Genomic DNA, 22,266 nt, shown 5'->3' with positions numbered 1-22,266 from the left:
AAACGAACAGTTTATGCAAAAGCATATAGTTTAATTTTTTTACATCTTATAACAAATAAAATTGGTTAAATCTTTACAAGCTTACTAGATGCCAAATTAGATTAGCACTGCTGTAGCCGACTGAATAACTTCGCCTGCCGTAAATCTTTGTACTTTTAGATGAAAAAACTGAGTTCACAATTTATTTGTGTATAACTTTTGTAATGTCAGATTACATTAGTATTAAAACTAATTAAAAAAACATATAGTGCTTTAAATTCATAACAATGTTTACTTACACATATTTTTTTTGGTCAGCTGTCAAATTTGCACAAGCATACAAAATTGCACGAAGACACTTTTGCACCTCTGTCTTAAATCCACATTTTCGGTTAAACTTAGAGTTTTCACAGATCAAAAAAAAAAAAAAAAGAAGAGCATGGTAATTTCAGAAAAACTATTATATTCTAAAAAATATTTTATGTTTTATCTAAAAACTAAATAAAACAATATTGGAGCAATAAAGCAATCAACTCATTAACACACAGAAACATGTGTTAGTGTAATAAAGATAGATTACCGTTTAAATTTGTTATTATTATTTATTCCAGTGAAGTTTCGCTAGGATCTCTACTAGCAAACGCTTACATTTATATTTTGAATATTTTTTAGTGAAATAGTCATTTACGGCATTTTTATTCCAAATCAGAGGTTACCGACTATGATCGCTTATATCTAAAAAGTTTGAAAAAGTTAGATTTTTGTTATGCGGTTAAAAATGTCTGAGTTTTTAGTTAATCTTAATCAAATTTTAACAGTAAGTCTATTAGTAATATTACTGTGATTTAATACTGCGAATTCTATTTTTTAAAACCAGTGTTTTTTTCTATCACTTTTTTTATTTTGAATATTTAAAAAATACCAATACTCAAAGTCTTTTAAACTACATAAGTAGTGTTTCCTTAAAATTTGAGGCTTCTACTCTAACTCGAAAAGTGAAGAAGATAGATTTGATTGAATTTTTAAATTTCTGGTAGGTTGACAATGAAAAATTTGCGGCCCATACGTTTGTATCGGAAACTTTTTACATTACCTCAAAAGTTAAATAAAATTTGTAAGTTCTATAAAATATTACTTTTTGGTTTACACTGACTTGCTTGGAGTTTATACCTTAAGCTTTAAAATACAAGAGCCGATGTTAACTTTTGAAAAATAAAATGTAATACTTCTTCTATGGCCTAAATAAGTTTAATATATTAATTTATCTTATTTTTTATAACAATGGCATGTAGTATTTTTATGTAATAGTTTCAGTTTTGTTAAAAAAAACTTCGAAATTATAATATTTTTAGTTGTATTAAAAAGCTTTAAAATGACATAAGGGAAGACAAGTAGTTAATAACTTTGGTGGGAAGCATTTGTATATAATATCACAGTAGAAATGACACTGAACAATAACTCCATGGTAGGATTTTTGTTAGTAGATGACATTTTATCTCTTATTGCTAATGCACAGAAACGTAATACTTATAAACTTTTAATTTTGTAATCATTAGTTATTAAAACTATTAATTAAATAGAAGTATTTTTTTCGGGCAAAAACTTTACTTGAAGAACTTTTTTGGATAGATTAGAAAACATAAGTAGTTAAATTATAAACTTTGGATTTGTAAAAGGATTGAAAACTAAATATTGCCATAAAACGTATTTCTTTTACAGCGCTCCCAATAAAACTATTCAATAGAAATAACTAACAATTTAAATCATTTAAGTTTATGTACAACGTAGAAGAACCGAATATACCTCGGCTGAATCACTTTTCAAGTCAAATTGCATCAATGTCTCTTTAATCCACTTACAATTATTAATTGATTCCATAAAAAAAACCTTAGTTTAGATTTTAAAAACTAGACTAGTTTATTGCTTTGCTTTAACCCTGTAATTCTTAAACCCAAGACATAGTTGCCATATGTTGAGTTTTTGTACATCTAGCAATTAATTTATAAATTAAATAATAATTGTAAATAATTTTAGTTTTTAACCTAAATAAATGTTCGTGCAGTATTAAAAAATTAAGTGCCAAAAAGTAAAACTTCCACTACAGGTATATTTTAAAAATATTTATTTATACCGTATGTAGTTATTATTTTATTTGAAATTACTATTCATAACGGCTTTGCTTTGAAAACGAATTTACTTTTAGCCACAAAGTTGTGACAGAATTATTTATTTATCATCAGCTTTTAGATATTTATTTACTGAATTTTTTTTAATAGAATTCAGCATAACAAATTTTATTCAACTTAACTTTTTTTTGATATACAGTAAAGTTTATAACAATTTTCGGTTAACTTTTTATTAAAATTGGCAAAACAGAAGAAATAAATTAACTTTGCTAGTAGTTTGCATACGAGTATTTTGAAATTGACCAAAATGTATATTTTGAATCGAATCTAAAAACAACAAACAATTACTATAATAATAACTTTTCTACTATATAAACTTGGAAGAAAATCCTATAACATACGTAAGATCTACGAAATAAATGTATTAAATTAAAAAAAAATCAGTTTTGCCTCGATACTCCTCTACTCCCTATAAACATAATATTTTTAATCTTTCCATTCCGCACCAACGCTTTTGGCAATAAACCCGTATACATCAGCGCATTCTTCGATCTGAAAATATAAAAATATTTGATAAATAAATAGTATAACATTTTTAAACGTAACTTAAATATAACAAAAAAAGAGTGTTTAAATGGAGTTTGCCTATAACAACCTTAGTATTTTATCAAATTTAAGATTAAATAATCCATAAACATCAAGACCATTACCTTAAAATTATTTGAAAATTAGAGGTACGTTGTAATACAAAGTAACAAAAAAAGAATGTAGTTAACTTGGGCTTGGATATTTCTTATGCTGTCCTTGTAGTTATTAAGATATTAAAAAGATAATTAGTACGTTTTTTACACATCATAAATTTTTGAAGACAAGTTTTGAAGACCAACAGTAAAATAGTTAAAACTTTATATTTCTTTAGTAATTAAAATAGGGTTCTATTTGTAAAGAAAAGAGCTAAAATGGTTAAAAAATCATAACCATTTTAAATTAGTTGCAGTTAGCTTTTAATTTACAAAAAACTTTATACGAGTTTTACAAAAATTAAAACTACTATTTTTATAATCAAAAATACCTAAACGATTTAATTAAAGTACATTAGTAAAAAAAAAACTCAATTACTTGAAGATATACCACAACCTAAACTAATAAAATAGTTGTAAAAATAGTTAGAAAAACAAAAAATAATCTAAAAAGCAATAAAATAAATCCTCACCACTTTGCTGGTCGGTTTTCCGGCGCCGTGACCCGATTTGGTGTCGACCCTGATCAGCAGAGGGTTTTTGTTGCTACCCAGGTTCTTCTGCACGGTTGCCATGTACTTGAGCGAGTGATGGGGAACCACCCGGTCGTCATGGTCACCGGTGAGTAGCAACAGAGAGGGGAACTCCCCACTGGTGGGCACATTGTGGACGGGAGAGTATCTGGCGGGTGGAGAATTTATATTTAACATTTCTTTAAATTCAGATGCTCCTGACTAATTGTGCGTCATAAACGTTTGAAAGGCTTAAAATATTTTATGTAAAACAAGGCAAAAAAAAATTGGTAGATAAATATTACAATCAGTGAGATTTTTTTTAAACATCCAATGTTTAAATATGATTAGTAATATTATTCATTTTATATTTATTTTTAATATACTCAAAATTAAAATTTTTTGTTGTTTGAAAACTAACACTCGAAGAAAACAGAACCTAATACTTTTTAATTTAATTACAAAAGAATACTAACAAGTTATAAACTTATAATCTTTTTATAAACAAATCTATAAGCACAAACAATAAATAACTAACTTGTGCAAATATTCAAAATGTTTTTTATCATCAGAGCAACCGTAGTCGGTGGTCCAGGCGTGTCCGATTGTGAATTTGTGGAAGTTAAGCATGTCCATTACTCTGTGAACAGTTTAATATTAATAAAAAATGTGTCATTTTGTTGTTAATACTATAAAAAAAATTATCAATCTATCAACTTGTCCATTAGGCTGTGTTTGAGTTTATTATAAAAAAGGGTTTTCATTGTCAATAATTAAAAAAATAATAAAGTAATTATGTTTGATTGAGTTAATTAGATAGGCTGTTAAAGAAAATATTCTGATAGTTTATGTCAAACCTTAGCCACTAAAACTAGACTACAACTTATACTTTATTATAAAATGCCAAAACGTTTTTCATTTAAAATTTTAAAAGTAATTTAACAAAGTCAAAAAAAGTTGGTTTCTGGAATATTTAACTCATTATCAATTATAAAACAAAGACGAAGCTTAACTGGTCAAAACAATGTTTATGAAAGTTAACTTAAACATTCGAAGTTAAACATTTTAACTTCTTTGATCAAACAGAAAAAGTTTTAGAAACAATATACTATTTAAAAAACTTTTTTTTTTCTTAAATAGAATTTTCTATTAAAATTAAAAACATGCACTTGGTAAAACTTTTAAAAAAGTGAAAAACTGGAAGACTAGTTTTAGAAGTGGTAGTTTAGTAACTTGTGTAAAAAAAATGTTTCTAAATACTATATAAAATTATCAACTTTATTTTCAAAGATTGTTTTAAAGCTTAAAAGGTAAAAAAAAAAGTTTAAACACTTCAAAGTTTAAAATTTTTAACACAAAGAAAGTTACTGGTCAAAACAACAACTAAAACGATAGCTAATACAACAATTAAAATGTTTTTGTGAAATCATATCTAACTTTTCTAATTCTTTGATCAAAAATTAAAGACTACATAAGTTTATAATCATCTATTAAATGAATAAAACAAACAACTCTAACCCGACTTGGGCGACAGCGCAGCCGAAAAGTTCCGGGTTCTGATTCACGCAAGCTGCTACCAACAAACCTCCGTTCGATCCTCCGTTGATCGCCAGCCTGTGTTACGTCATAATCAATAAACGAGACAGTACAAAAACGTACAATGGCGTCATAATGGAACATGATACAATAGAGTCAATAAAAATATTTGAACTATAAGAGAAATATGAACATAACTCATATTCAGGACCAAATGTTAAACATTTTTTGTAACTGTATAAATATAAATCAAAAAATATGTATGTACTTATTTTGAAGCAACACTTTATGGTTTTACACACAGTGATATCATAACGGTTTTTCATGAAACATTTCAGTAGTCAAAAGCCAGCCATTATAGTTTAAAAGGCCTGATAATTTTTGAAAGATTAAATAAGAATACAAATAGTACAAAACAATATTGAAAAACACATAAAACTATTAACTTTTCTTTTTTTTTTAAATTGAAATACATGATGACAATTAATAACATGGAAAAACTTTTTTAACTGCCAATTTTGCTATAATATTTAACATATTTCATGCACAACTATTTAAAATACACAAACTTTTTAGCTTGAGTCCACTTATTGTCGACGAGGTACCTGGCAGCGGATTTGAAGTCGTCAAACACATTTTGCTTGTTCAACTTGGTACCTGCTTTGTGCCACGTTTCACCGTATTCACTGTTAAGTAGATAATGATAAATATTTTTTATAAATTCGGAAAATCACGTTTTAAAATTGAACTATATTTAACTAAAAAATAGTTTTCAATGAGTAATAATAATGAGGTTTATATTATTTCGGATAAATATCCGGTCTCTAAATATTTTTATCTTTTTTAAATAAATATTTTTATCTTTAATCAAACTACTCTCTAAACCATACAATCTAAAGTTTGCACATCCCCTAAAAGAAAACTTCAGAAGTTTTAATTAACAAAAACTTTAAGGCTATATTAGACTTTTTTGTATTAAGCTAACTTAGAAATTAGGTTAAAAAAACACTAGTTTGCTTTTAACTCAATCTAATTTTATATTTTTAGATGAACTTGTAAGTTGACTACAAAAATATAATAATTACAAAAAAATTTTGAATTTAAAATTCACGAAACCAACCCCCCTCCCCTGATGTTGGCCACGCAGAAAACTCCTCCGAGGTGCTTGAGGAACATGAGCTTGGAGACGGAGAAGCTGGGAGTTATCGAGATGTTGAACCCTCCGTATCCGTACAGCAGGCACGAGTGGCTGCCGTCCAATTGGATGTCCTGCGAAATCAAGATGATGAAACAGTTTTGTTTTATACTTAAAATATTTTAAGCTAAAATACTTGATTGATTATTTTTAACTGTTTTTATATATTTAAATGTAAAAAGGAAGTCGAATCAATAACTTTTCATTAACCAATTAACAATGTACCAGTGATTGGTTAGTTCCTTATACGTGATAAAAAAAAAACTAAAAGTTTGGCTTTTGTCTCTAGTTTTGTACCCTAATAAGATAAAATTTAAAACATTTTTATAACTATTAAATGTTTTATACTTTACAGACGTTAAAAATCTTAACTTATGATATGTGTTTGTAAATTTTTAAATTACTTCTTTGCAGAAGTTACATAAGCATAACTAAAAGTCGCAGATAGCAAAACTTTGAACTTGAGAAATCTAATGGAATATATTTTTTTACCTTTTTATGGACGATAAACATGGGGATTTTGGTGCCATCGTTGCTCGTGTAAAAATGCTGGGAAGTGGTGAACTCATCAGTGTTTATTCCCTTCACTTCTGTTTTGCGCAACACCTGTCAGGAAAAAACATTAGTAAGCTGAAATGCTTTTGTTTGACAAATAGGTTGTTTACCGTAACCACAGTTCACTTCCGATTGTTCAGTTTGTATAAAAATAACAAAAAAACAATGAGTTCGAACATTCGCAACAGAAGCTCTAAATAATTACTCATACAAAAAAAAAATTTAAAGTCGTACCGATGCCAAAAAATTAAAGTACAATAATATAACAATTCGCATGAAGTACAAATCCTCTCGAAAATTACACAGACGTCTCTTCTATCTCAAAAAAGAATATATATGTAAACACAACAAAAAAACTCACGGAAAGTTCTTCCTTTTCAAAATCGTATCTATGCAATATCCCGGGTGTGACGAAGGAGGTTACTTGGAAGAACATCTCCGTCATCTCCCGCTTTCCCGAACATCCGTGTATCGAACCTATCTGCACGTCGATGTTCTTGACGAACTTGCCCGACTTCAGATCGTGTATTTGCAGCACGTTCTGTTGGGAAGATCAGTGTAATTAGGAAAAAAAAAGTAAATATAAAATTTAAAGGTATTTGGATTGCGTTCTGCTGGGTTTGTTTGAGTTATTAGAAACAAAACAATATATTAAGTATTTGCAACACCTTCTTTTGGGTAAAAACTTGTGTGGTATAATTTTTTTTAACAATAAAACTTGTATATAAGTTCAAAGATATTAGCAACACGTTCTGCTGTGAAGCTAAATAACTCGGGAAAAATTCTAAACTAAATGTTCTTAAGTCAAATTGAAAGTTATTTAGCTTGCCGACTGTAAAATAATGCGACTTACAGCACAATAGCATCCTTGTGTTAAGGAATTTAGATTGGTACAGACCATGACTAACTAACTGGTTTATACCACATCAAAAATTCAGTTTAAATTAAATAAACAATTTATTATTTAAGTGACCAAAGTAGCAGTGAAAAAACGAAATTTAAAAAAGTCTGGCTTAAATTTTTATTATACTGTTCATTAAAAAAATTTTCTACAATAATTTTATTTTTTCACCTTGACATCTTTAAGGTAGCATAGTACGAGCAAGTTGTTGTTGATAGCCATGGACATCTCAAGAACATCTTTTTCATGCTCCTCAACAATCGTCTCCCAGTTTTCCTACACATTTGTTAGTTTTTGATAAGTTTGTTAGTCTTTATCATGTTTCTACATAACAATTGCTACTAATTTAATTTTTAACATTTTACACCTACGTTAATAACTGGGATGATTTAAGTTCAAAATAAAGAAGCTAACAGTCTTTTATAAACCGAGGATTTATGTAATATTTTATTAAATTAATATTAAAAAATTACATGTAAACGAAAAGTCGTATGAGAGATTTCCATTAGAAGTTATTATGTTAAATATATAATAATTATAAACGTTAAACTTGTTCGTAAAAGTCAACGTATGTAGTTATCACCTTTTAGTGGTTTAAGCAACTTGCAATTTTGTTTAAATATAAAGTTTTATAATGCCTAGTACTAAATAACTAATTAACAAAACTTTAGAACTTTTTTTTAAGGTTTACTCACTGAACTATATAGGAATAAAACAAAGTAGCATAAATATTACAAAAATACTTATTAAATAAATAAAAACTACAACTAATTTGTATCATATAGCATAAAAACAAACCATAGCCGGATTTTCAAAATCAATTCTGATAAGTTTTGAACGAGGAGCTTTCAAATTTGTAGATAAAGTGAACACACTGTCATCGTTGCAAATCACCTTTAATAACATAAGAATTCTTTTATTTTATTTCAAGTACAAATTCTTTAATGTATATACTTACTTAAAATTTTTAATACTAATAATTTTATTCCAGTGTCTTTGAAAATAAAACTTAAAAAATTTGATTAATATACAATGCTTACAATTTTTTATTAAAAATAATAATTTATGAATTACTTATCTACAAAGTTTTTCAACAAAAACTACATAAAACCTGCTGCACGTTTTATAAAATTAAGTTACCAGTTATTTAATCAAAACTACTAAACGCATCATATTTACAACATCAATACAAGTAATTTTATTATTTTTCCAACTAACATCGTACTCGGCATCGAAGTTGTCGATCAGCCTGCACCACTCGGGCTGGGACGCCATGCCGTTGTCGACCAGCGGTTCCATCTTGGCGTACCACAGCCTGTTCACGTTCTCGCAACCCTCCCGCACGTACAAGACCAGGTACTTGCCGTCGTTCGTCACTTCGCAACCGCTGAGAAGAATGGAGTAATATTAGTAGTTTTATTGGTACAACTTAAATTTTATACTTTTTTGGAAAGTTAAATTATTTTGTAGCCGGTGGAAAATAAACTTTTTTTGCAAAATTTAGCTATTTTGCAATCACTGGGAAATGACTTTGCTAGTAGGATTTTGAGTTAATTTTAGTTTAATATACATATTATTAAGATTTTAGCATGATTTATTTAGTGTACTTGCCGTCGTTTGTTACTTTGCACCTGCTGAGAAAGTTTAATTATTTAATTATAACTTTATTAATACAATTTGAAATTTGTTTTAACTTATTTTCAAAATTTAGTTATTTCTCAACCGCTGGAAAATAAACTTAGTAGGATTTTAAGCATATTTTGTTTTAGTATCTTTAAAGTTTTTTTTTTTAATTCGGCATAATATATTTAGTGAACTTCGGACACGCTGAAAAGTAGAATTGTTTAATTATTAGTAGACTTTTTTTCAATTTTATATAATAATTTATTTTAGTTTTAGTAAAAATTAAGCATGATATACTTAGTACTTGACATCATTGTTAGTTCTTAATATCATTTGTTAGCTTTTAATAGTATTATACATAATTGAGAATTATCAGTTATGGTTTTGGGTCGTTTTTGTACGACTTTGGTCAATATTTATTAAGGGAAAAACCAGACAAGTGTATATCAACAGTCCTGAGCCGATCTGTTGACATTATCTTGAGGTCTATTCCATCCCTATTTGAAGACGAACATTAAAGAGATCTTCGTGGGAAGTTTGGGCTTTCAGTAGCAACTGGAAGATCTGGGTTTGTATATAGGGGTTTTCCCCTGTTTTTTAAGTTACACGGTTTTGGAGGCACCTGATCGTGGGAGAAACAAGAAAAAAATTGTCGGTTGTTTTAACGGTGTCTGGAAAATAATTGAACTTTTACTAGTAAACAACTTTACTGAATATGTTTGACAACAAATATATTGTGAAAAAAGCTGAACACAGCTTCGATTTAATATGACATTAGTGTGGAAAGTAGTTATGTGGGAATTATGCAAAAAAAAACTCCAGGCTGTCAATACCTACATATTGTAATTAGACTGTAATACTTTATAATAAGTAAAATTTAAACTTTAATTGTACAAAATAGTTGGTTGTAATTTGAGTAACCTGGGTCATTTGTGTATTTACATTTATGCTGTGTTATTTTACTTCTGCAAGGAATAATTTTGTTCGAATAAATTAAATCAATTAATACAAGTTTATTTATTTTTAGTGTTGCTTCTCTTTAAAGCAAAAAAAAAGGCTGAGTCTATTAAAAAACATTTAATATTAACTGAGAGCATGAGTGTGAATAATTGCTTGCATTTTCTACATTTACAAAACATGTTTTTATAAAAGCTTAAAAACAGAAAATATAGAAGTTTTTAATTTATATGTGCAGAACTGGAAATAAGCATGTGTATTATTTATGTTTATACAAAATCAGTCAGTTACTATAAACATAAATATAAATAATTATAACCATTTGACTCCGGAAATATTAAAACAATAAACAATATGTATCAAAAACAACCAGTATTAAAGTGAAAAAAAATCAAGTTTAAACTAAATATGCGAACATTAGTTTCTAATTTACTAGTCTTTAGAATAACTGTATTATTTTCTTTAAATTTATATAAATTTGTAGTAGTTGTGAAGAATTATGAATCATTCGCCCGGGCAAGTTCTTGAGTTTTGCATGATTAATACAAATTTATGTATAACAAAACATTGTTTAATTATACAAATAAAAAGCTTAATAGTTGTTACAATATGCAATGTTTTTGCAAGCTTATTTAGCCTTATACCAAGTCAAAACACAGTCGCAACTAATTTATACCATACTTAAAAGTAAACTAGCTGTAATTCTAACTAAAAAATATTATACTAATGTTAGAGTTTAGTAGTAAATCTATTAATTAGAAAATGCATAAATTATTCACCTCATCCATTTAGGGTTGTCGGGAAATTCGGCGAAAATAACATCTTTTGATTGGTCCTCGCCAAGTCGGTGGTACAAAAGCTGTGTGAAAGTTATTTTAAAATTTAATGCAAAAAACTTTAATAAACAGGAAAGTTTTGATTGAAAGCTTTGATTTTTTCAAGGTTTTATTTACGAATTTTTGTAACAAGTCTGAAATAGAAACAGTCAACAAATACAAAAAAACGATGAAAATTAAGTTTTACTTTGATAAGCGGTTTTTTCTGAAACTAAAAAGAAATCTCATACGTTTAAATCAAAATATACTTAATTTTCAAACAGTTAACTTTACATTTTTGAGTTACATTTTTTTTTAAATAATTGCTATATTAGTAGAAAACAAACTTTTTGATGAACGTTGCTCGTGGTTTCTGTACCATCTGTTTTCCCTTCCTGCTCGATAAAAGCCTGACAAAATTAAAAAAATTATTATTTGTTAATGTTCTATGCTGTTAAAGATACAAAAGTATTTGGATTTAATTTGATCTAAACTTTACAATAACTTGTTAAATTATTGTGCCACCTTTAAAAAAGCGGTCATTAGCATTTTAAAAATAATAACTTTCCACAAGATCATTTATTATTTCAAAAGATAGAGCTCTACAAAAAAGGAGCAAATATCGTCATTAGCATTTTATACAATTTAAGGTATTTTGTTCTTACATTTATACAAAGTAACTCACATTTTAAAACAATTCCTTTAGCAATGTTATTTTATTCAACTAAGACATTTAAAAGTTCTGTCTCATTTTTTTAATAAAAAACTTATTAAGTACGCATACCAAAACATTTCTTTATATTAAGATAATATTATTTACACTGTAGAAGAATAAATTAAATACAATAATAAACAACTAAACTTTTTTTAAATAGTAATTTCTTACAGTTTACTTAAAAATATATTAATTATTTCAAAACGTAATAAATTAATATATTAAAATTACCAACATTATAGAAGATTCCTTTGTTGTCGTGGGTCCAAGACATGCAGGAAAATTTCACTCTTTCCAATTTATCAGGCAATTCTTCACCGGTCTCGACATTCTTGAACTGAAATAATTTTATTTTAATGTTATTAGGTTAAAATTCAAACAAGATAAATTGTTTAAAAAACAGCCAAGTTCTTAATATTATAAAATGCTATTTTTAAATTTGACTCTTTTAAAAATAAAGATACAAAAATTTCAATGACTTACCTAGACAAATTTTCAAAACAAACCATTGCGTTATTAAACTTTAATTTTTACAGGGTGACCTTTGAAAGCAGCAAAAACGAAAAACAACAACATTTTATAAGCTATTTAATTATGTACAGTAACCTCTCGCATCTTTACGCACTCGTGACGTTACGCACTCTCGTTTAGTTACACATTTGAGAATTCTAAAAAAAAACAAAAACAAAATTTTCAGTTATTTTTAATATTGCACAAAGTAGGTTTATTGTATGTTTTTTATTTAAAATATGTTTTTACATGCTAACTCACCTCTCTATATCTTTAGACTTTGTAAATTTATGTTCCTTGACTAATTTATAAACATTTAATTATATTTAAGTATATAAGAAATTGTGTTAACAATAAGAGATTAAATTAAAATTCTGAAAGAAATATGACTTTTTTTAAATAATAAAAGTATAATGAAATAATGAGAGTAAATAATGAAAAAAACAGCACTCTTACCCTATATATAAATAAACATCTAAAAAAGAAATCTAATGAAACCTCCTAGCAAAAAGTAGCAGTGATACTTAATAAATATAGAGCTTACACACAAATCTCAATTTTATGTTATTATTATTAAAATTAGTAAAATGTTTTTAGAAGTAATATTGTTTTATATAAACTTAACTCCTTTATTTTTAATATATGTATAGTTTTTTATTTTCATACTTATAAACCAAGTAAACAATTTGTTAAAAGTGGCAAAGTCTCCAGTATGCAACTAGAAGCAATATTAAAAAAACAGCCATTCTAGTAAGTATATTTTATACCTCTCATATCTTTACGATCTCTCGTATCTTTACGCACTTTTTCTGTTGATACACTGTGCGTAAATAAGCGACAGGTTACTGTATTTGATAAAAGTACATTCAAATGGTAAAACTAATTAAAACAAAACCGAACTTGTTTAAGTTTTCTAAAAGTTATATAAGTAAGTAAGTAGATGAATCATTACAATAATATTACTGTTATAATTTTAACAATTTTATAGAAAAAACGGGCATTTTAAAAATTATCAATAAGTAAACAACTTAAAACTATACTGTAAAAATAGAGTAAAGTTTAAATTAATGCAAAGAAGAATATATTGTGGATTTTTTTTCCAGTTCTATTCTGAATTGATTAAAATTTGTTGTAAGCAACCAGCAAGAATATATTTTTTGTATTAACGTTCAAACTTTTATGCAAAACAAGTTTGCAATTTTCTTGTTAGAAACACTTTGAAAACTTTCTGATGCATGAGAACAAAACAAGAAAACTATATGGTGTATCTATTTATTTTCTCAAGAAACTTCGTTAGTCGCAAAAACATTTTTTTTTGTGTATTATTATTTGAAACGTTAAAAAAATTTTCTAATCAAGTTACTAAAACAAAATAAAAGTTTACGTGGCGTTAGTAAATATTTTAACTTTAAAATATTACTTTTTAATATGTATAATTTCACAAATATGTAATATCCTTAATTTTCCAGCTTGTACGTCAGCGTCAATAACTTTTACAACTATTTCAAACTTTAATTTTATGCTAAGTTCAAGGGTATCCTCAACCAAACAAAAAGTTACTTTTTCATGATGACAGTGAGTTGAATTAATTTCGCAAATTTTTGAAAGATTTTTTTTATAACTGTTTTTAAATATTAACTTTTCAAGTTTTCTTAAAACCAGTTAAAATTTATTTTAAACAACCACAGTAACCCAATCCAATTGATACAGTACAATTTTTTTAAATATTGTGATATACTTAACCCTACTTGGTTATATCTTTTCAAACACTACCTATATGGTGGCCTAATGCTGACCCCATATGCCAACAAAAAGGGTCACCATATTCTTATAAAATATTGCTGCTTGTTTATTATTGATAGTTATTGAACCAAATAAACTTAATTTCAAATGCCAGATTGAAAACCATTAAACGTGATATGTTGTAAAACGTGATTTAACTTTTTCTTGTGATTTTATATTAGATTTTTATTTTATATACATTTTTTTTCAAACATTACCTGGATAGTGACTCAGTCAAGTTGATACTGTACGAATTTTAAAAACATTGCTATTTATTTTTGTGACATGCTTTACCCTATAACTACTTTTATTTACGTTACCCATTCAGACCCACTCTTGCTGGTACGATACGCCATCAAATTTGTAAATAAATTAAAAAAAAACAAGCTAATTAAACAGAATGTATTTACCTTGATGGTTACCCAATCAGACCCGCTCTTATTGGTACTGTACACCATCAAATTTGTAAATAAATTAAGGCCATAGGGGGGGGTAGACCATGTTTTTTACAAGTTGATCTTATTTTATAGAGTTTTTACTAAGCTTCAAGATGCTTTTTACCGTTTTTAAAAATTCGAATTAGTTTTTGAGATATGACCGGCCAAAGTCGGGCCGCATAACAGGTTCCTTATGGGGAAGGAAAACTAAAACGGCAAAAAAAGACTAATGCATTCAAAATCTATCTCCTCCTTCATTTTTTAAGCAATCTTCTTCAAACTTTCACAGTCTATTCTTTATACAATAACAAAAAAACGTTATTTGTGACTTTAAAAAATTTCAAGTAAAAATACCTTTTTTTTGTAAAAAAAAATTTTTTTTGATGAAAATTCACTTGTTTTTATAATTTTTGTCATAAAATTACAAAAAAAAGGTATTTTTACTTGAAATTTTTTAAAGTCACAAATAACGTTTTTTTGTTATTGTATAAAGAATAGACTGTGAAAGTTTGAAGAAGATTGCTTAAAAAATGAAGGAGGAGATAGATTTTGAATGCATTAGTCTTTTTTTGCCGTTTTAGTTTTCCTTCCCCATAAGGAACCTGTTATGCGGCCCGACTTTGGCCGGTCATATCTCAAAAACTAATTCGAATTTTTAAAAACGGTAAAAAGCATCTTGAAGCTTAGTAAAAACTCTATAAAATAAGATCAACTTGTAAAAAACATGGTCTACCCCCCCTATGGCCTTAAAAAAACAAGCTAATTGAACAGAATGTATTTACCTTGATGGTTACCCAATCAGACCCGCTCTTATTGGTACTGTACACCATCAAATTTGTAAATAAATTAAAAAAACAAGCTAATTGAACAAAAAATATTTACCTTGATGGTTACCCAATCAGACCCACTCTTGCTGGTACCATACACCATCAAATTTGTAAATAAAATTAAAAAAATAAGCTAATTAAAGAGAATACATTTACCTTGATGGTGACCCAATCAGACCCGCTCTTGCTGGTACCATACGCCATCAAGCTGCCGTCTTTGGTGAAACTCATTCCCCCCATACTTACTGTTCCGTCTGTTGAGAAAGTGTTGGGATCCAGGAAAACTTCCCCTTCCTCGGATAAGCTCTTCTGCTTGTACAGCACGCTGTTGGTTGTTTGAGAAATGATTTCAAGATTTGATTTAAACAGTTTAATTTCTATTCTCACTGTTGTGTTAAAAGTTAAACTAGAAACTTTAAAAATATTTCATCGATATTTTTGATTCAACCAGTTGATTTTTTATTTTTGTAGTTTTTTCGTGGTTGTAGGATTAAAAAAAATATATATTTAACATTAGAAATTAAAGATGTTTTGATTTATTTCTGATAAAAACATTCTTTTGCTCGTATAACACACTGTTGTGTTAAAAGTTTAATAGCAGCTAATTTAAAATGTTATTGATGTAACTTATTTTTCAACTTTATATACTGAATTATTTATCTTTCTTTTTTTGTATAACACACTGTTGTGAGTTTGTTGGTGTAGAACATGATGGCTTGATTAAAAATAAAAAATCGTATAATTATATAAACTTTGTTGAAGTATGATAAGTTAAACTCAACAAAGCAATACAATAAGCAATGCTTTAAGAAACTAAGGCAAGCTTTTAACTAAATAGCAATGGTGTGACTATCTTAAAATATCTTATATTTTAATAGCTCAAATGACCTAAGTCACAAGTTTAAAATGGTTTTAACAATAAAACTTAAAATTCAGAAACAAGTCTCTTTAATACAGAAACCACACAGAAGTAAAAAACCTTTGATTTTGAAGTCCGGTGTTCATCCTGTAGAAGTAGTTTGGCCCCTTTTTGAACGTGGTGCCATACTTTGGATAATTGAAAAGTTCAGTCAGTCTGGAAACATGTTTCAATTAAAAATTTATACAAGTTAAGTGAATTACTAATTATAGTATAGATAAAAAACTCAAACTAAAACAGTTTGGACTTAACTATTTAGATTTTTTCTTAAACAAGCATCTTAACTAAACTATTTGCAAACTAATACATGTTGTACATGTCTAATCACTGAACACACTAAATTTTTGCTAAATCTTTTTTTTATCTTGTTGTATAAGTTTATATTAAAAAGTAACAACTATATAAAATTTATTTTAGGTACAAACCTACTATAAAGTACTAAAAATAAAAAAGTAAGGCGTTTAGAATTCCCTTTCGAACTAAGATAGCTTTTATAGTAAAATTATTCATTAAAGCTAACTTATGTTGTTTTAATTATATTGCTAAAATCACAAGTTGAGAACTATTTTAGTTGAATTTAGTACTAAAAGCCTAATACTTAAAAATTAAATAAAAAATACCAATATATAAACAAATCAAATTAAGAATGTAGTACTAAATAGCTGCAAAGACACATAAATACCTAAAATTAGGTACACAACTATTAGCTGTATAGTTGTTAATTAAAATACTTTCAAAAGACTTAACATTCAGTCTTAACATTCAGTTAATAAGTTTTTTATTAATCAATTGTTATTTTGATTAAAAATTTCGAAATGCTTTTGTTGAGGTAATTGTAATAGATAACTTTAAAACAATTAATATCATATAAACAGAAAAGCTTAACAAATAAATAATGGCTAAAACTTTTTTGAATTGTGATGTAAAGTATTATATGTTAGTTTTATGTTAAAGTATTTATTTGTATGCTATTTGTTTTTTGGGTGTGGTAAGAATAAAAATGTAGTAAAAAATATCAATCTAACTATACATATAAAACAAGTACAGCTTTTTCCACTATTTTGATTTTAAAAAGCTTTAAAAGTTGTTCTAAATTCTAAAGGTTTAAAACTTATTTATTGTTTTATTTCTCAAAAACTAACATTTTACTACCAGTATCTACCCAATATATACCATCAACTTTTAATACTCAACAGGACTTGACATATTTTTAACTCAATTTAAACATTTACCTCACAGCTACTTATAATCTGTTCTTGAACTTAAGTAGAAAATCTAAAACAAATTAAACAGAAAATTGGCGAGGCAGTAAAAAAAACATAAATTTGCAGGTATAATATGGTTCAGGTATATAAAGCTCGAATATATGAAATAAAAAACATTTTTTTTGCAAGAAAACTTCAGCTTTGAAGCATTTCAAGCTGAATTATATTTTACAGCTACAAAAATTTCGCCCAAACATACTTACTCTGACCATTTATTTTCCTACAGCTTTATAAAATTCAAAAAAATGTTTCAGATACACAATAACAAGGTATAAAAAAAACTAACTTCTTTTCAAACTTGGGTTGGGCGGGACACTGGTTCTTGAGGTAGGGAAAACTCAGTTCGTTCTGAACTTTCACAAAGTTCTGCGTCAGCTCAGAATCCGGACTTTCCATCCACTTGTAGTTGTCCACAATCTGAAAATAATTGATAAAAATGATGAAACTAGCATGTTGTGTTTTAAAGTATGAATTTACTAAATACATTTACATTTACTGTACTTATATACTATTTGTTATTCATTTATCAATAAAATGAAAAAAAAATGTGTACATCAGGGGTCGGCAGCCTTTTGTAACTCGCAGGCCAATTTTTCCAGAAAAAAATGCTCGCGGGACGTAATTTTCACGAAAAAGTTTTCCAGGGCAGCAATTATTTAAAAATAATTATAGTAATTAGTAGAAAAATACAATTCTAAACCAAATTATTACAAAATAAGCAGTAAAATAGCACTATTGAAGAGTAAATATCAAGTTAAGAGCCTAATTGTATATTTTTATTGTTAAACCGTTTTTTGTGTTTAAAATAGTGTGTTTATAGCTAAAATGTAACTCGCGGGCCGCATATTTTGGCGTTGAGGGCCGCACTTGGCCCGCGGGACGCAGTTTGCCGACTCCTGGTATATACCAATAATTGTCTTATTTAAAATTAACAAATTAAAACAACATCATTATATCAATAGCTATTTTATATAAAAATAATAAAATACTTAAAAGTAATTTAATACTTATTGCTTTAAAATAAAAACACTTTTGTAAAACGTCTCTACAACTACTTAGATTAAATGAAATAAGTTTTACAAAACAAATTGATATAAACAAACTTGAAAATTTAGATTACAATGAAGGTACAATAAAGGATATTACTGTATAATTTGTTTTTATAAATAAACTTTAATTTTAATGTTTTAAATTAAAACATGATACAAAAAATTTACACAGTTAATTAGAAAACTTGGTTGTAAACCATTTCGAAAAAAAAAGTAATTTTTCACATTTGTTGAATTTGGTTTTAAAAATAAATTACTATATGTTAATTAAGTCATGATTATAATTTTACAACAATAAAAAACGGAGATAGCTTGATTATGACGTTTGATTAAGTTTTCAAATTTAACTTTAACAACAACAATTAAATTAAAACATACTGTGGTCCCGTGGTAGTCTTCACTGACCGGCTCTTCGTGAGTCTTTGGGTATTCTATGTTGCTCATCTTTTAACAGAAACTTAAAACAATCTGACAAGTTAGTTGCGATTGTAAATGCAATTTAAATTATTTTCAGTTATTAAGTACATTCCAATTAAAACTTGTTGAAAAAAGAGTTGTTTAAAAAAAAACAGAATTTATGTAAAAATGTAGATGCATAAATAAGCCTGGAAGAAATTTTCGTGATTAAAAAAAATAACAACTTATCATTCAAATCTGATATCAGAAAAAAGTACAAACATGATTAGTCTTACTTTAAACCATGAGACAATTGCATAACCTTTAGTAAAAATTAAACAGTAAATATTTTAATACTTGAAAATTCAAACATATAAAAATTACTGGCAACATATTTCTAATTTAATCATTACTATAGTCTTATATCGTATTCAAATATTAGTGTTTTTAAAGTGCTTGAAAATTTAACTAAACGTTTTACTTAATACAATTGAGGAATGCTGTTTAAAAACCACAAGAAAATTGAAACATCAAATGTTATATGAATGATATAAGTTTCAACAATGTAAGTATTTTAAAGCTACCAAACATAATATGAAATACTAATAGGTAATATAAGCAAGCTTACATTATAGTTTTGCTTTTATCAAATTTTTAAAACTTTTATCAGTATTTTCTAAGTATGATAAAAAATCTTATTTCTAATTATGTTTAAGTTTTAATAAAACTTCTAGCAGTTTTAACAGTAAAAACACAATATCAAACAAAATCTAGTGATCAATAGAAATTTTTTAAACTAGGAATTTTCAAAAAATAAAATTTATTTTAAAGTTTTCTTTTATCTTTGCTATCAAGATAAAAGAGTCTACTAAAGATAAATTTAGAAAGTCTATAATTTAATACATAAATTGAATAGTGTACCTTTATTTGAATTTTAAAACTTTAAACTTTAGTATAATAGTTAAAATATTTCTTCAATATAAGAAAAATAAAATCAGTTTTAAAAAGAAACAGTCTAGTAAACTGTTAAAAATGTATAATAGTTTGAAATGTTAAATATAAGTGTTAATCTCATTCAAGCACTAGACAATAAGTTTAAACAACACAATTTTATGTTCTAAACACATGGAAAAGGCAAGATTATTAAAGAAATAGTTTTTCTTACTCAAAATAAACTTGCATAATAAATCTATAGAAGCTTCTAGTTTTACAATCTTTAAAAACAGCTTGAAAAACACTACTTAATTTAATAATACTAGTACAACAGGAAAGTTATCAACCAAGTACAGTTAAAAAAAATTTATGGTTAAAAAACTTTATTATTAATAGTTTTTCAACCATAAATCTTTAAAAAGTGTAGTTAAACAAAGTCAATTCCAATTTATCTTTTATAGATGTATATATTAAAACGTTATAATGTATCAAATTTTTAAAACTTCAACTTTGTTTTTGCAATATAGCTTTTATAATCTCAGCGTCCACTCTGTACATATCACTATCCACATCGTTCTTACTGATAACATCAAGAACGGGTCTGATTTGACCAAACCTCGAAGAAACCGCCTCACTGTCAACTGAGACCATGTTCAGGAGCAAGTCCAGAATCTCGGTTCTCCTGCTTCCTGGCGGAAGATCGCTCAAGTTCCTGATGACAATGTCAACCAGCACCATTAGGTCGTTGGTGTATATCAAGCTGTCACTCACCCCACTAGCAAAAACGTCAGTGAAAAACTTGACGATGGAGTCAGCCTTGCCCGCTTGAGACTCGACATTGCAAGGGTCTTTGCCCCTGTTGAACAGCAGCAGCACTTCCTCGCACAGCCGAGTTCTGGCCTCACTGATGCAGCTCATCACAACGTTAGTGCTTGGGTCCTGGTAGTGCAGGTTGGCTGCTAGCAAGACTTTTATGAGAACTGTCACCACGTTCTCGTCAGTGCCAGGGTTCTCAATGGTTTTCAGCATGTGGCTGCAGAAGTCTTGGCTCAAGGCGCCTTCCAACTGGGCTGTGAAGTCTTCCTGGAACTGAGCCAGCAGCGCTGACAAAAGAATACCAGAGAAACAGGTTCTTTCCACTTCCTCAGTGTGATTTCTTATTTCTGAAATCAGTTCTAAAGGGAGCACTGAAGTTAGTAGAAATGAATTTAAACATGGGAAAATGGTGGTGATGACGCCAAAAACTTGCAACAGCATTATTTTCAAGTTCAGGTCTGTTTCCATTTGATGGTAGGAAACTATTGTGCGCAAAGCTTTATAATCATCATTCCTTAAAACCTTCAGACACTTTTCATACTCACAGGTCGTGAGCAGACTTTGAATGCTTTTGATGACACCCACTATGACATCATTATCATCGTGAACTTGCCAATTCCTCTGCTGCATGTCATCTTTTATTTCGCACAAATTAGCAAAGTCCAGCTCCAACTGACTTATGTTTTCATCAGAAGCATCTGTTTCATTCTCCAATTTTTTCAAAATTGGTTCAAACAGGCTGCTTGTGGTTGGAACTTTTTCAGAAAGCAATTTCAACACTGATACAATTCCTTGAACAGAACTTTTTTTAGTAAGATTACAGGAGCTTTGCAACACATTTACAAGATCTTCTGAGAGATTGTCAGGCTTTGCATCATTTTGCTCGGAGGCATCTCTTTTTTCTTGAGATTCTGTTTTGTTAGCAGTGTTGTCATCTACACTGGTTTCAGTTGGACCTTTGCTTTCAGTATGTTGCTCTACAAAAGAACTTCTTGGTGAACTTCTTGAAGGGGGAGGGGGTGGAGCTCTCCTCTTAACAGACAGAGACCTGCTATGGGTCCTTAGCAATTGAGAGCGCTGGCTCTGCAGCAGAGCAATGGACTTCTTGTTCTGGTCGTTCAGATTTTTAGAAAGGTTCTCAATGGCATTGTTGATTGAAGTAAGGACCTGGTCACTCTTTACATCAACCGGGATGGGCGCCAGCTTTGAGGCAGGCACGTAGCCGTTTCTGCTGTCCTGGTTCGACACCAGCCACCAGTGCTCCGTGGACTTTTCCAGCAGGACCACCAGCTCATCTTTCTCCAGAGACATGGTGCCCTTGTAGTTGGGGTCTGCGTTGTACGCGTCAAGGGATTTGTACATGTTTTACAACAAATAGGCTGATCAAAATTTCTCACAGTACATCCACAACAATATAAACAAGAAATAGTATAATTATATGATTAAAATTTATAAGTCCTGAAAATTTTAAATCAGATTGTTAAAATCCTTGCAAACAACTTATTTTTGACCTTACAAATAAAAATAGTTTTTCAATCTATAAATTAATCTATTTTTTGAGGCAGGCAACTAAAATAACAAACCTTACTTTTCATAATTTTTTCATTAAAAAAACTTAAACACAAAACACTCAAAGTTTGATGTTATTGTATTGCTCCAGTGTACCTATTTCAAATGG

General features: G+C 28.1%; 2 protein-coding genes across 4 annotated transcripts; both read right to left on the bottom strand.

Moving 5' to 3' along the window:
• Positions 1-2,333: 2,333 nt before the first annotated feature.
• Positions 2,334-18,947, bottom strand: LOC145835912 (prolyl endopeptidase-like). Of its 3 annotated transcripts, XM_082943665.1 has the most exons (18): positions 18,822-18,947; positions 17,681-17,811; positions 16,190-16,285; positions 15,367-15,535; positions 11,890-11,991; positions 11,287-11,349; positions 10,904-10,983; positions 8,763-8,931; positions 8,343-8,438; positions 7,716-7,820; positions 7,005-7,184; positions 6,581-6,694; positions 6,014-6,162; positions 5,463-5,579; positions 4,876-4,971; positions 3,896-3,997; positions 3,319-3,526; positions 2,334-2,657 (listed from the first exon to the last, which is right to left on the bottom strand). In XM_082943665.1, the coding sequence occupies exons 1-18, from the start codon at positions 18,885-18,887 to the stop codon at positions 2,592-2,594; spliced, it is 2,109 nt and encodes a 702-aa protein (XP_082799791.1). In that variant the 5' UTR covers positions 18,888-18,947; the 3' UTR covers positions 2,334-2,591. The 3 variants fall into 3 exon arrangements, with proteins under 3 accessions (XP_082799791.1, XP_082799792.1, XP_082799794.1); XM_082943666.1 differs by lacking the exons at positions 15,367-15,535; positions 16,190-16,285; positions 17,681-17,811; positions 18,822-18,947 and adding an exon at positions 15,266-15,310; XM_082943668.1 differs by lacking the exons at positions 15,367-15,535; positions 16,190-16,285; positions 17,681-17,811; positions 18,822-18,947 and adding an exon at positions 14,357-14,376.
• A 1,291-nt stretch (positions 18,948-20,238) lies between these two features.
• Positions 20,239-22,040, bottom strand: LOC145835728 (NCK-interacting protein with SH3 domain-like). The gene has a single exon (XM_082943435.1). It carries the CDS (start codon positions 21,948-21,950, stop codon positions 20,277-20,279), a length of 1,674 nt encoding a protein of 557 aa, XP_082799561.1. The 5' UTR covers positions 21,951-22,040; the 3' UTR covers positions 20,239-20,276.
• Between the last annotated feature and the right edge of the window lie 226 nt (positions 22,041-22,266).

This window comes from Thalia democratica, chromosome 5 (assembly GCF_965202585.1).
Source record: "Thalia democratica chromosome 5, ktThaDemo2.hap1.1, whole genome shotgun sequence".
Classification (NCBI taxonomy): domain Eukaryota; kingdom Metazoa; phylum Chordata; class Thaliacea; order Salpida; family Salpidae; genus Thalia; species Thalia democratica.
The sequence above is the reverse complement of the archived record's forward strand: the minus strand, read 5'-3'. Positions and strand labels throughout refer to the sequence as shown.

Bases quoted from the DNA above. Each gene is read 5' to 3' on its own strand.
- LOC145835912 (XM_082943665.1), bottom strand. From the start codon at position 18,887: ATGAGCAACATAGAATACCCAAAGACTCACGAAGAGCCGGTCAGTGAA. The intron at 17,812-18,821 runs GTATGTTTTAAT...AATTATTTTCAG, and splicing joins AAGACTACCACGGGACCACA to ATTGTGGACAACTACAAGTG. The intron at 3,527-3,895 runs GTTAGTTATTTA...TCCACCCGCCAG, and splicing joins CATTTTGAATATTTGCACAA to ATACTCTCCCGTCCACAATG.
- LOC145835728 (XM_082943435.1), bottom strand. From the start codon at position 21,950: ATGTACAAATCCCTTGACGCGTACAACGCAGACCCCAACTACAAGGGC.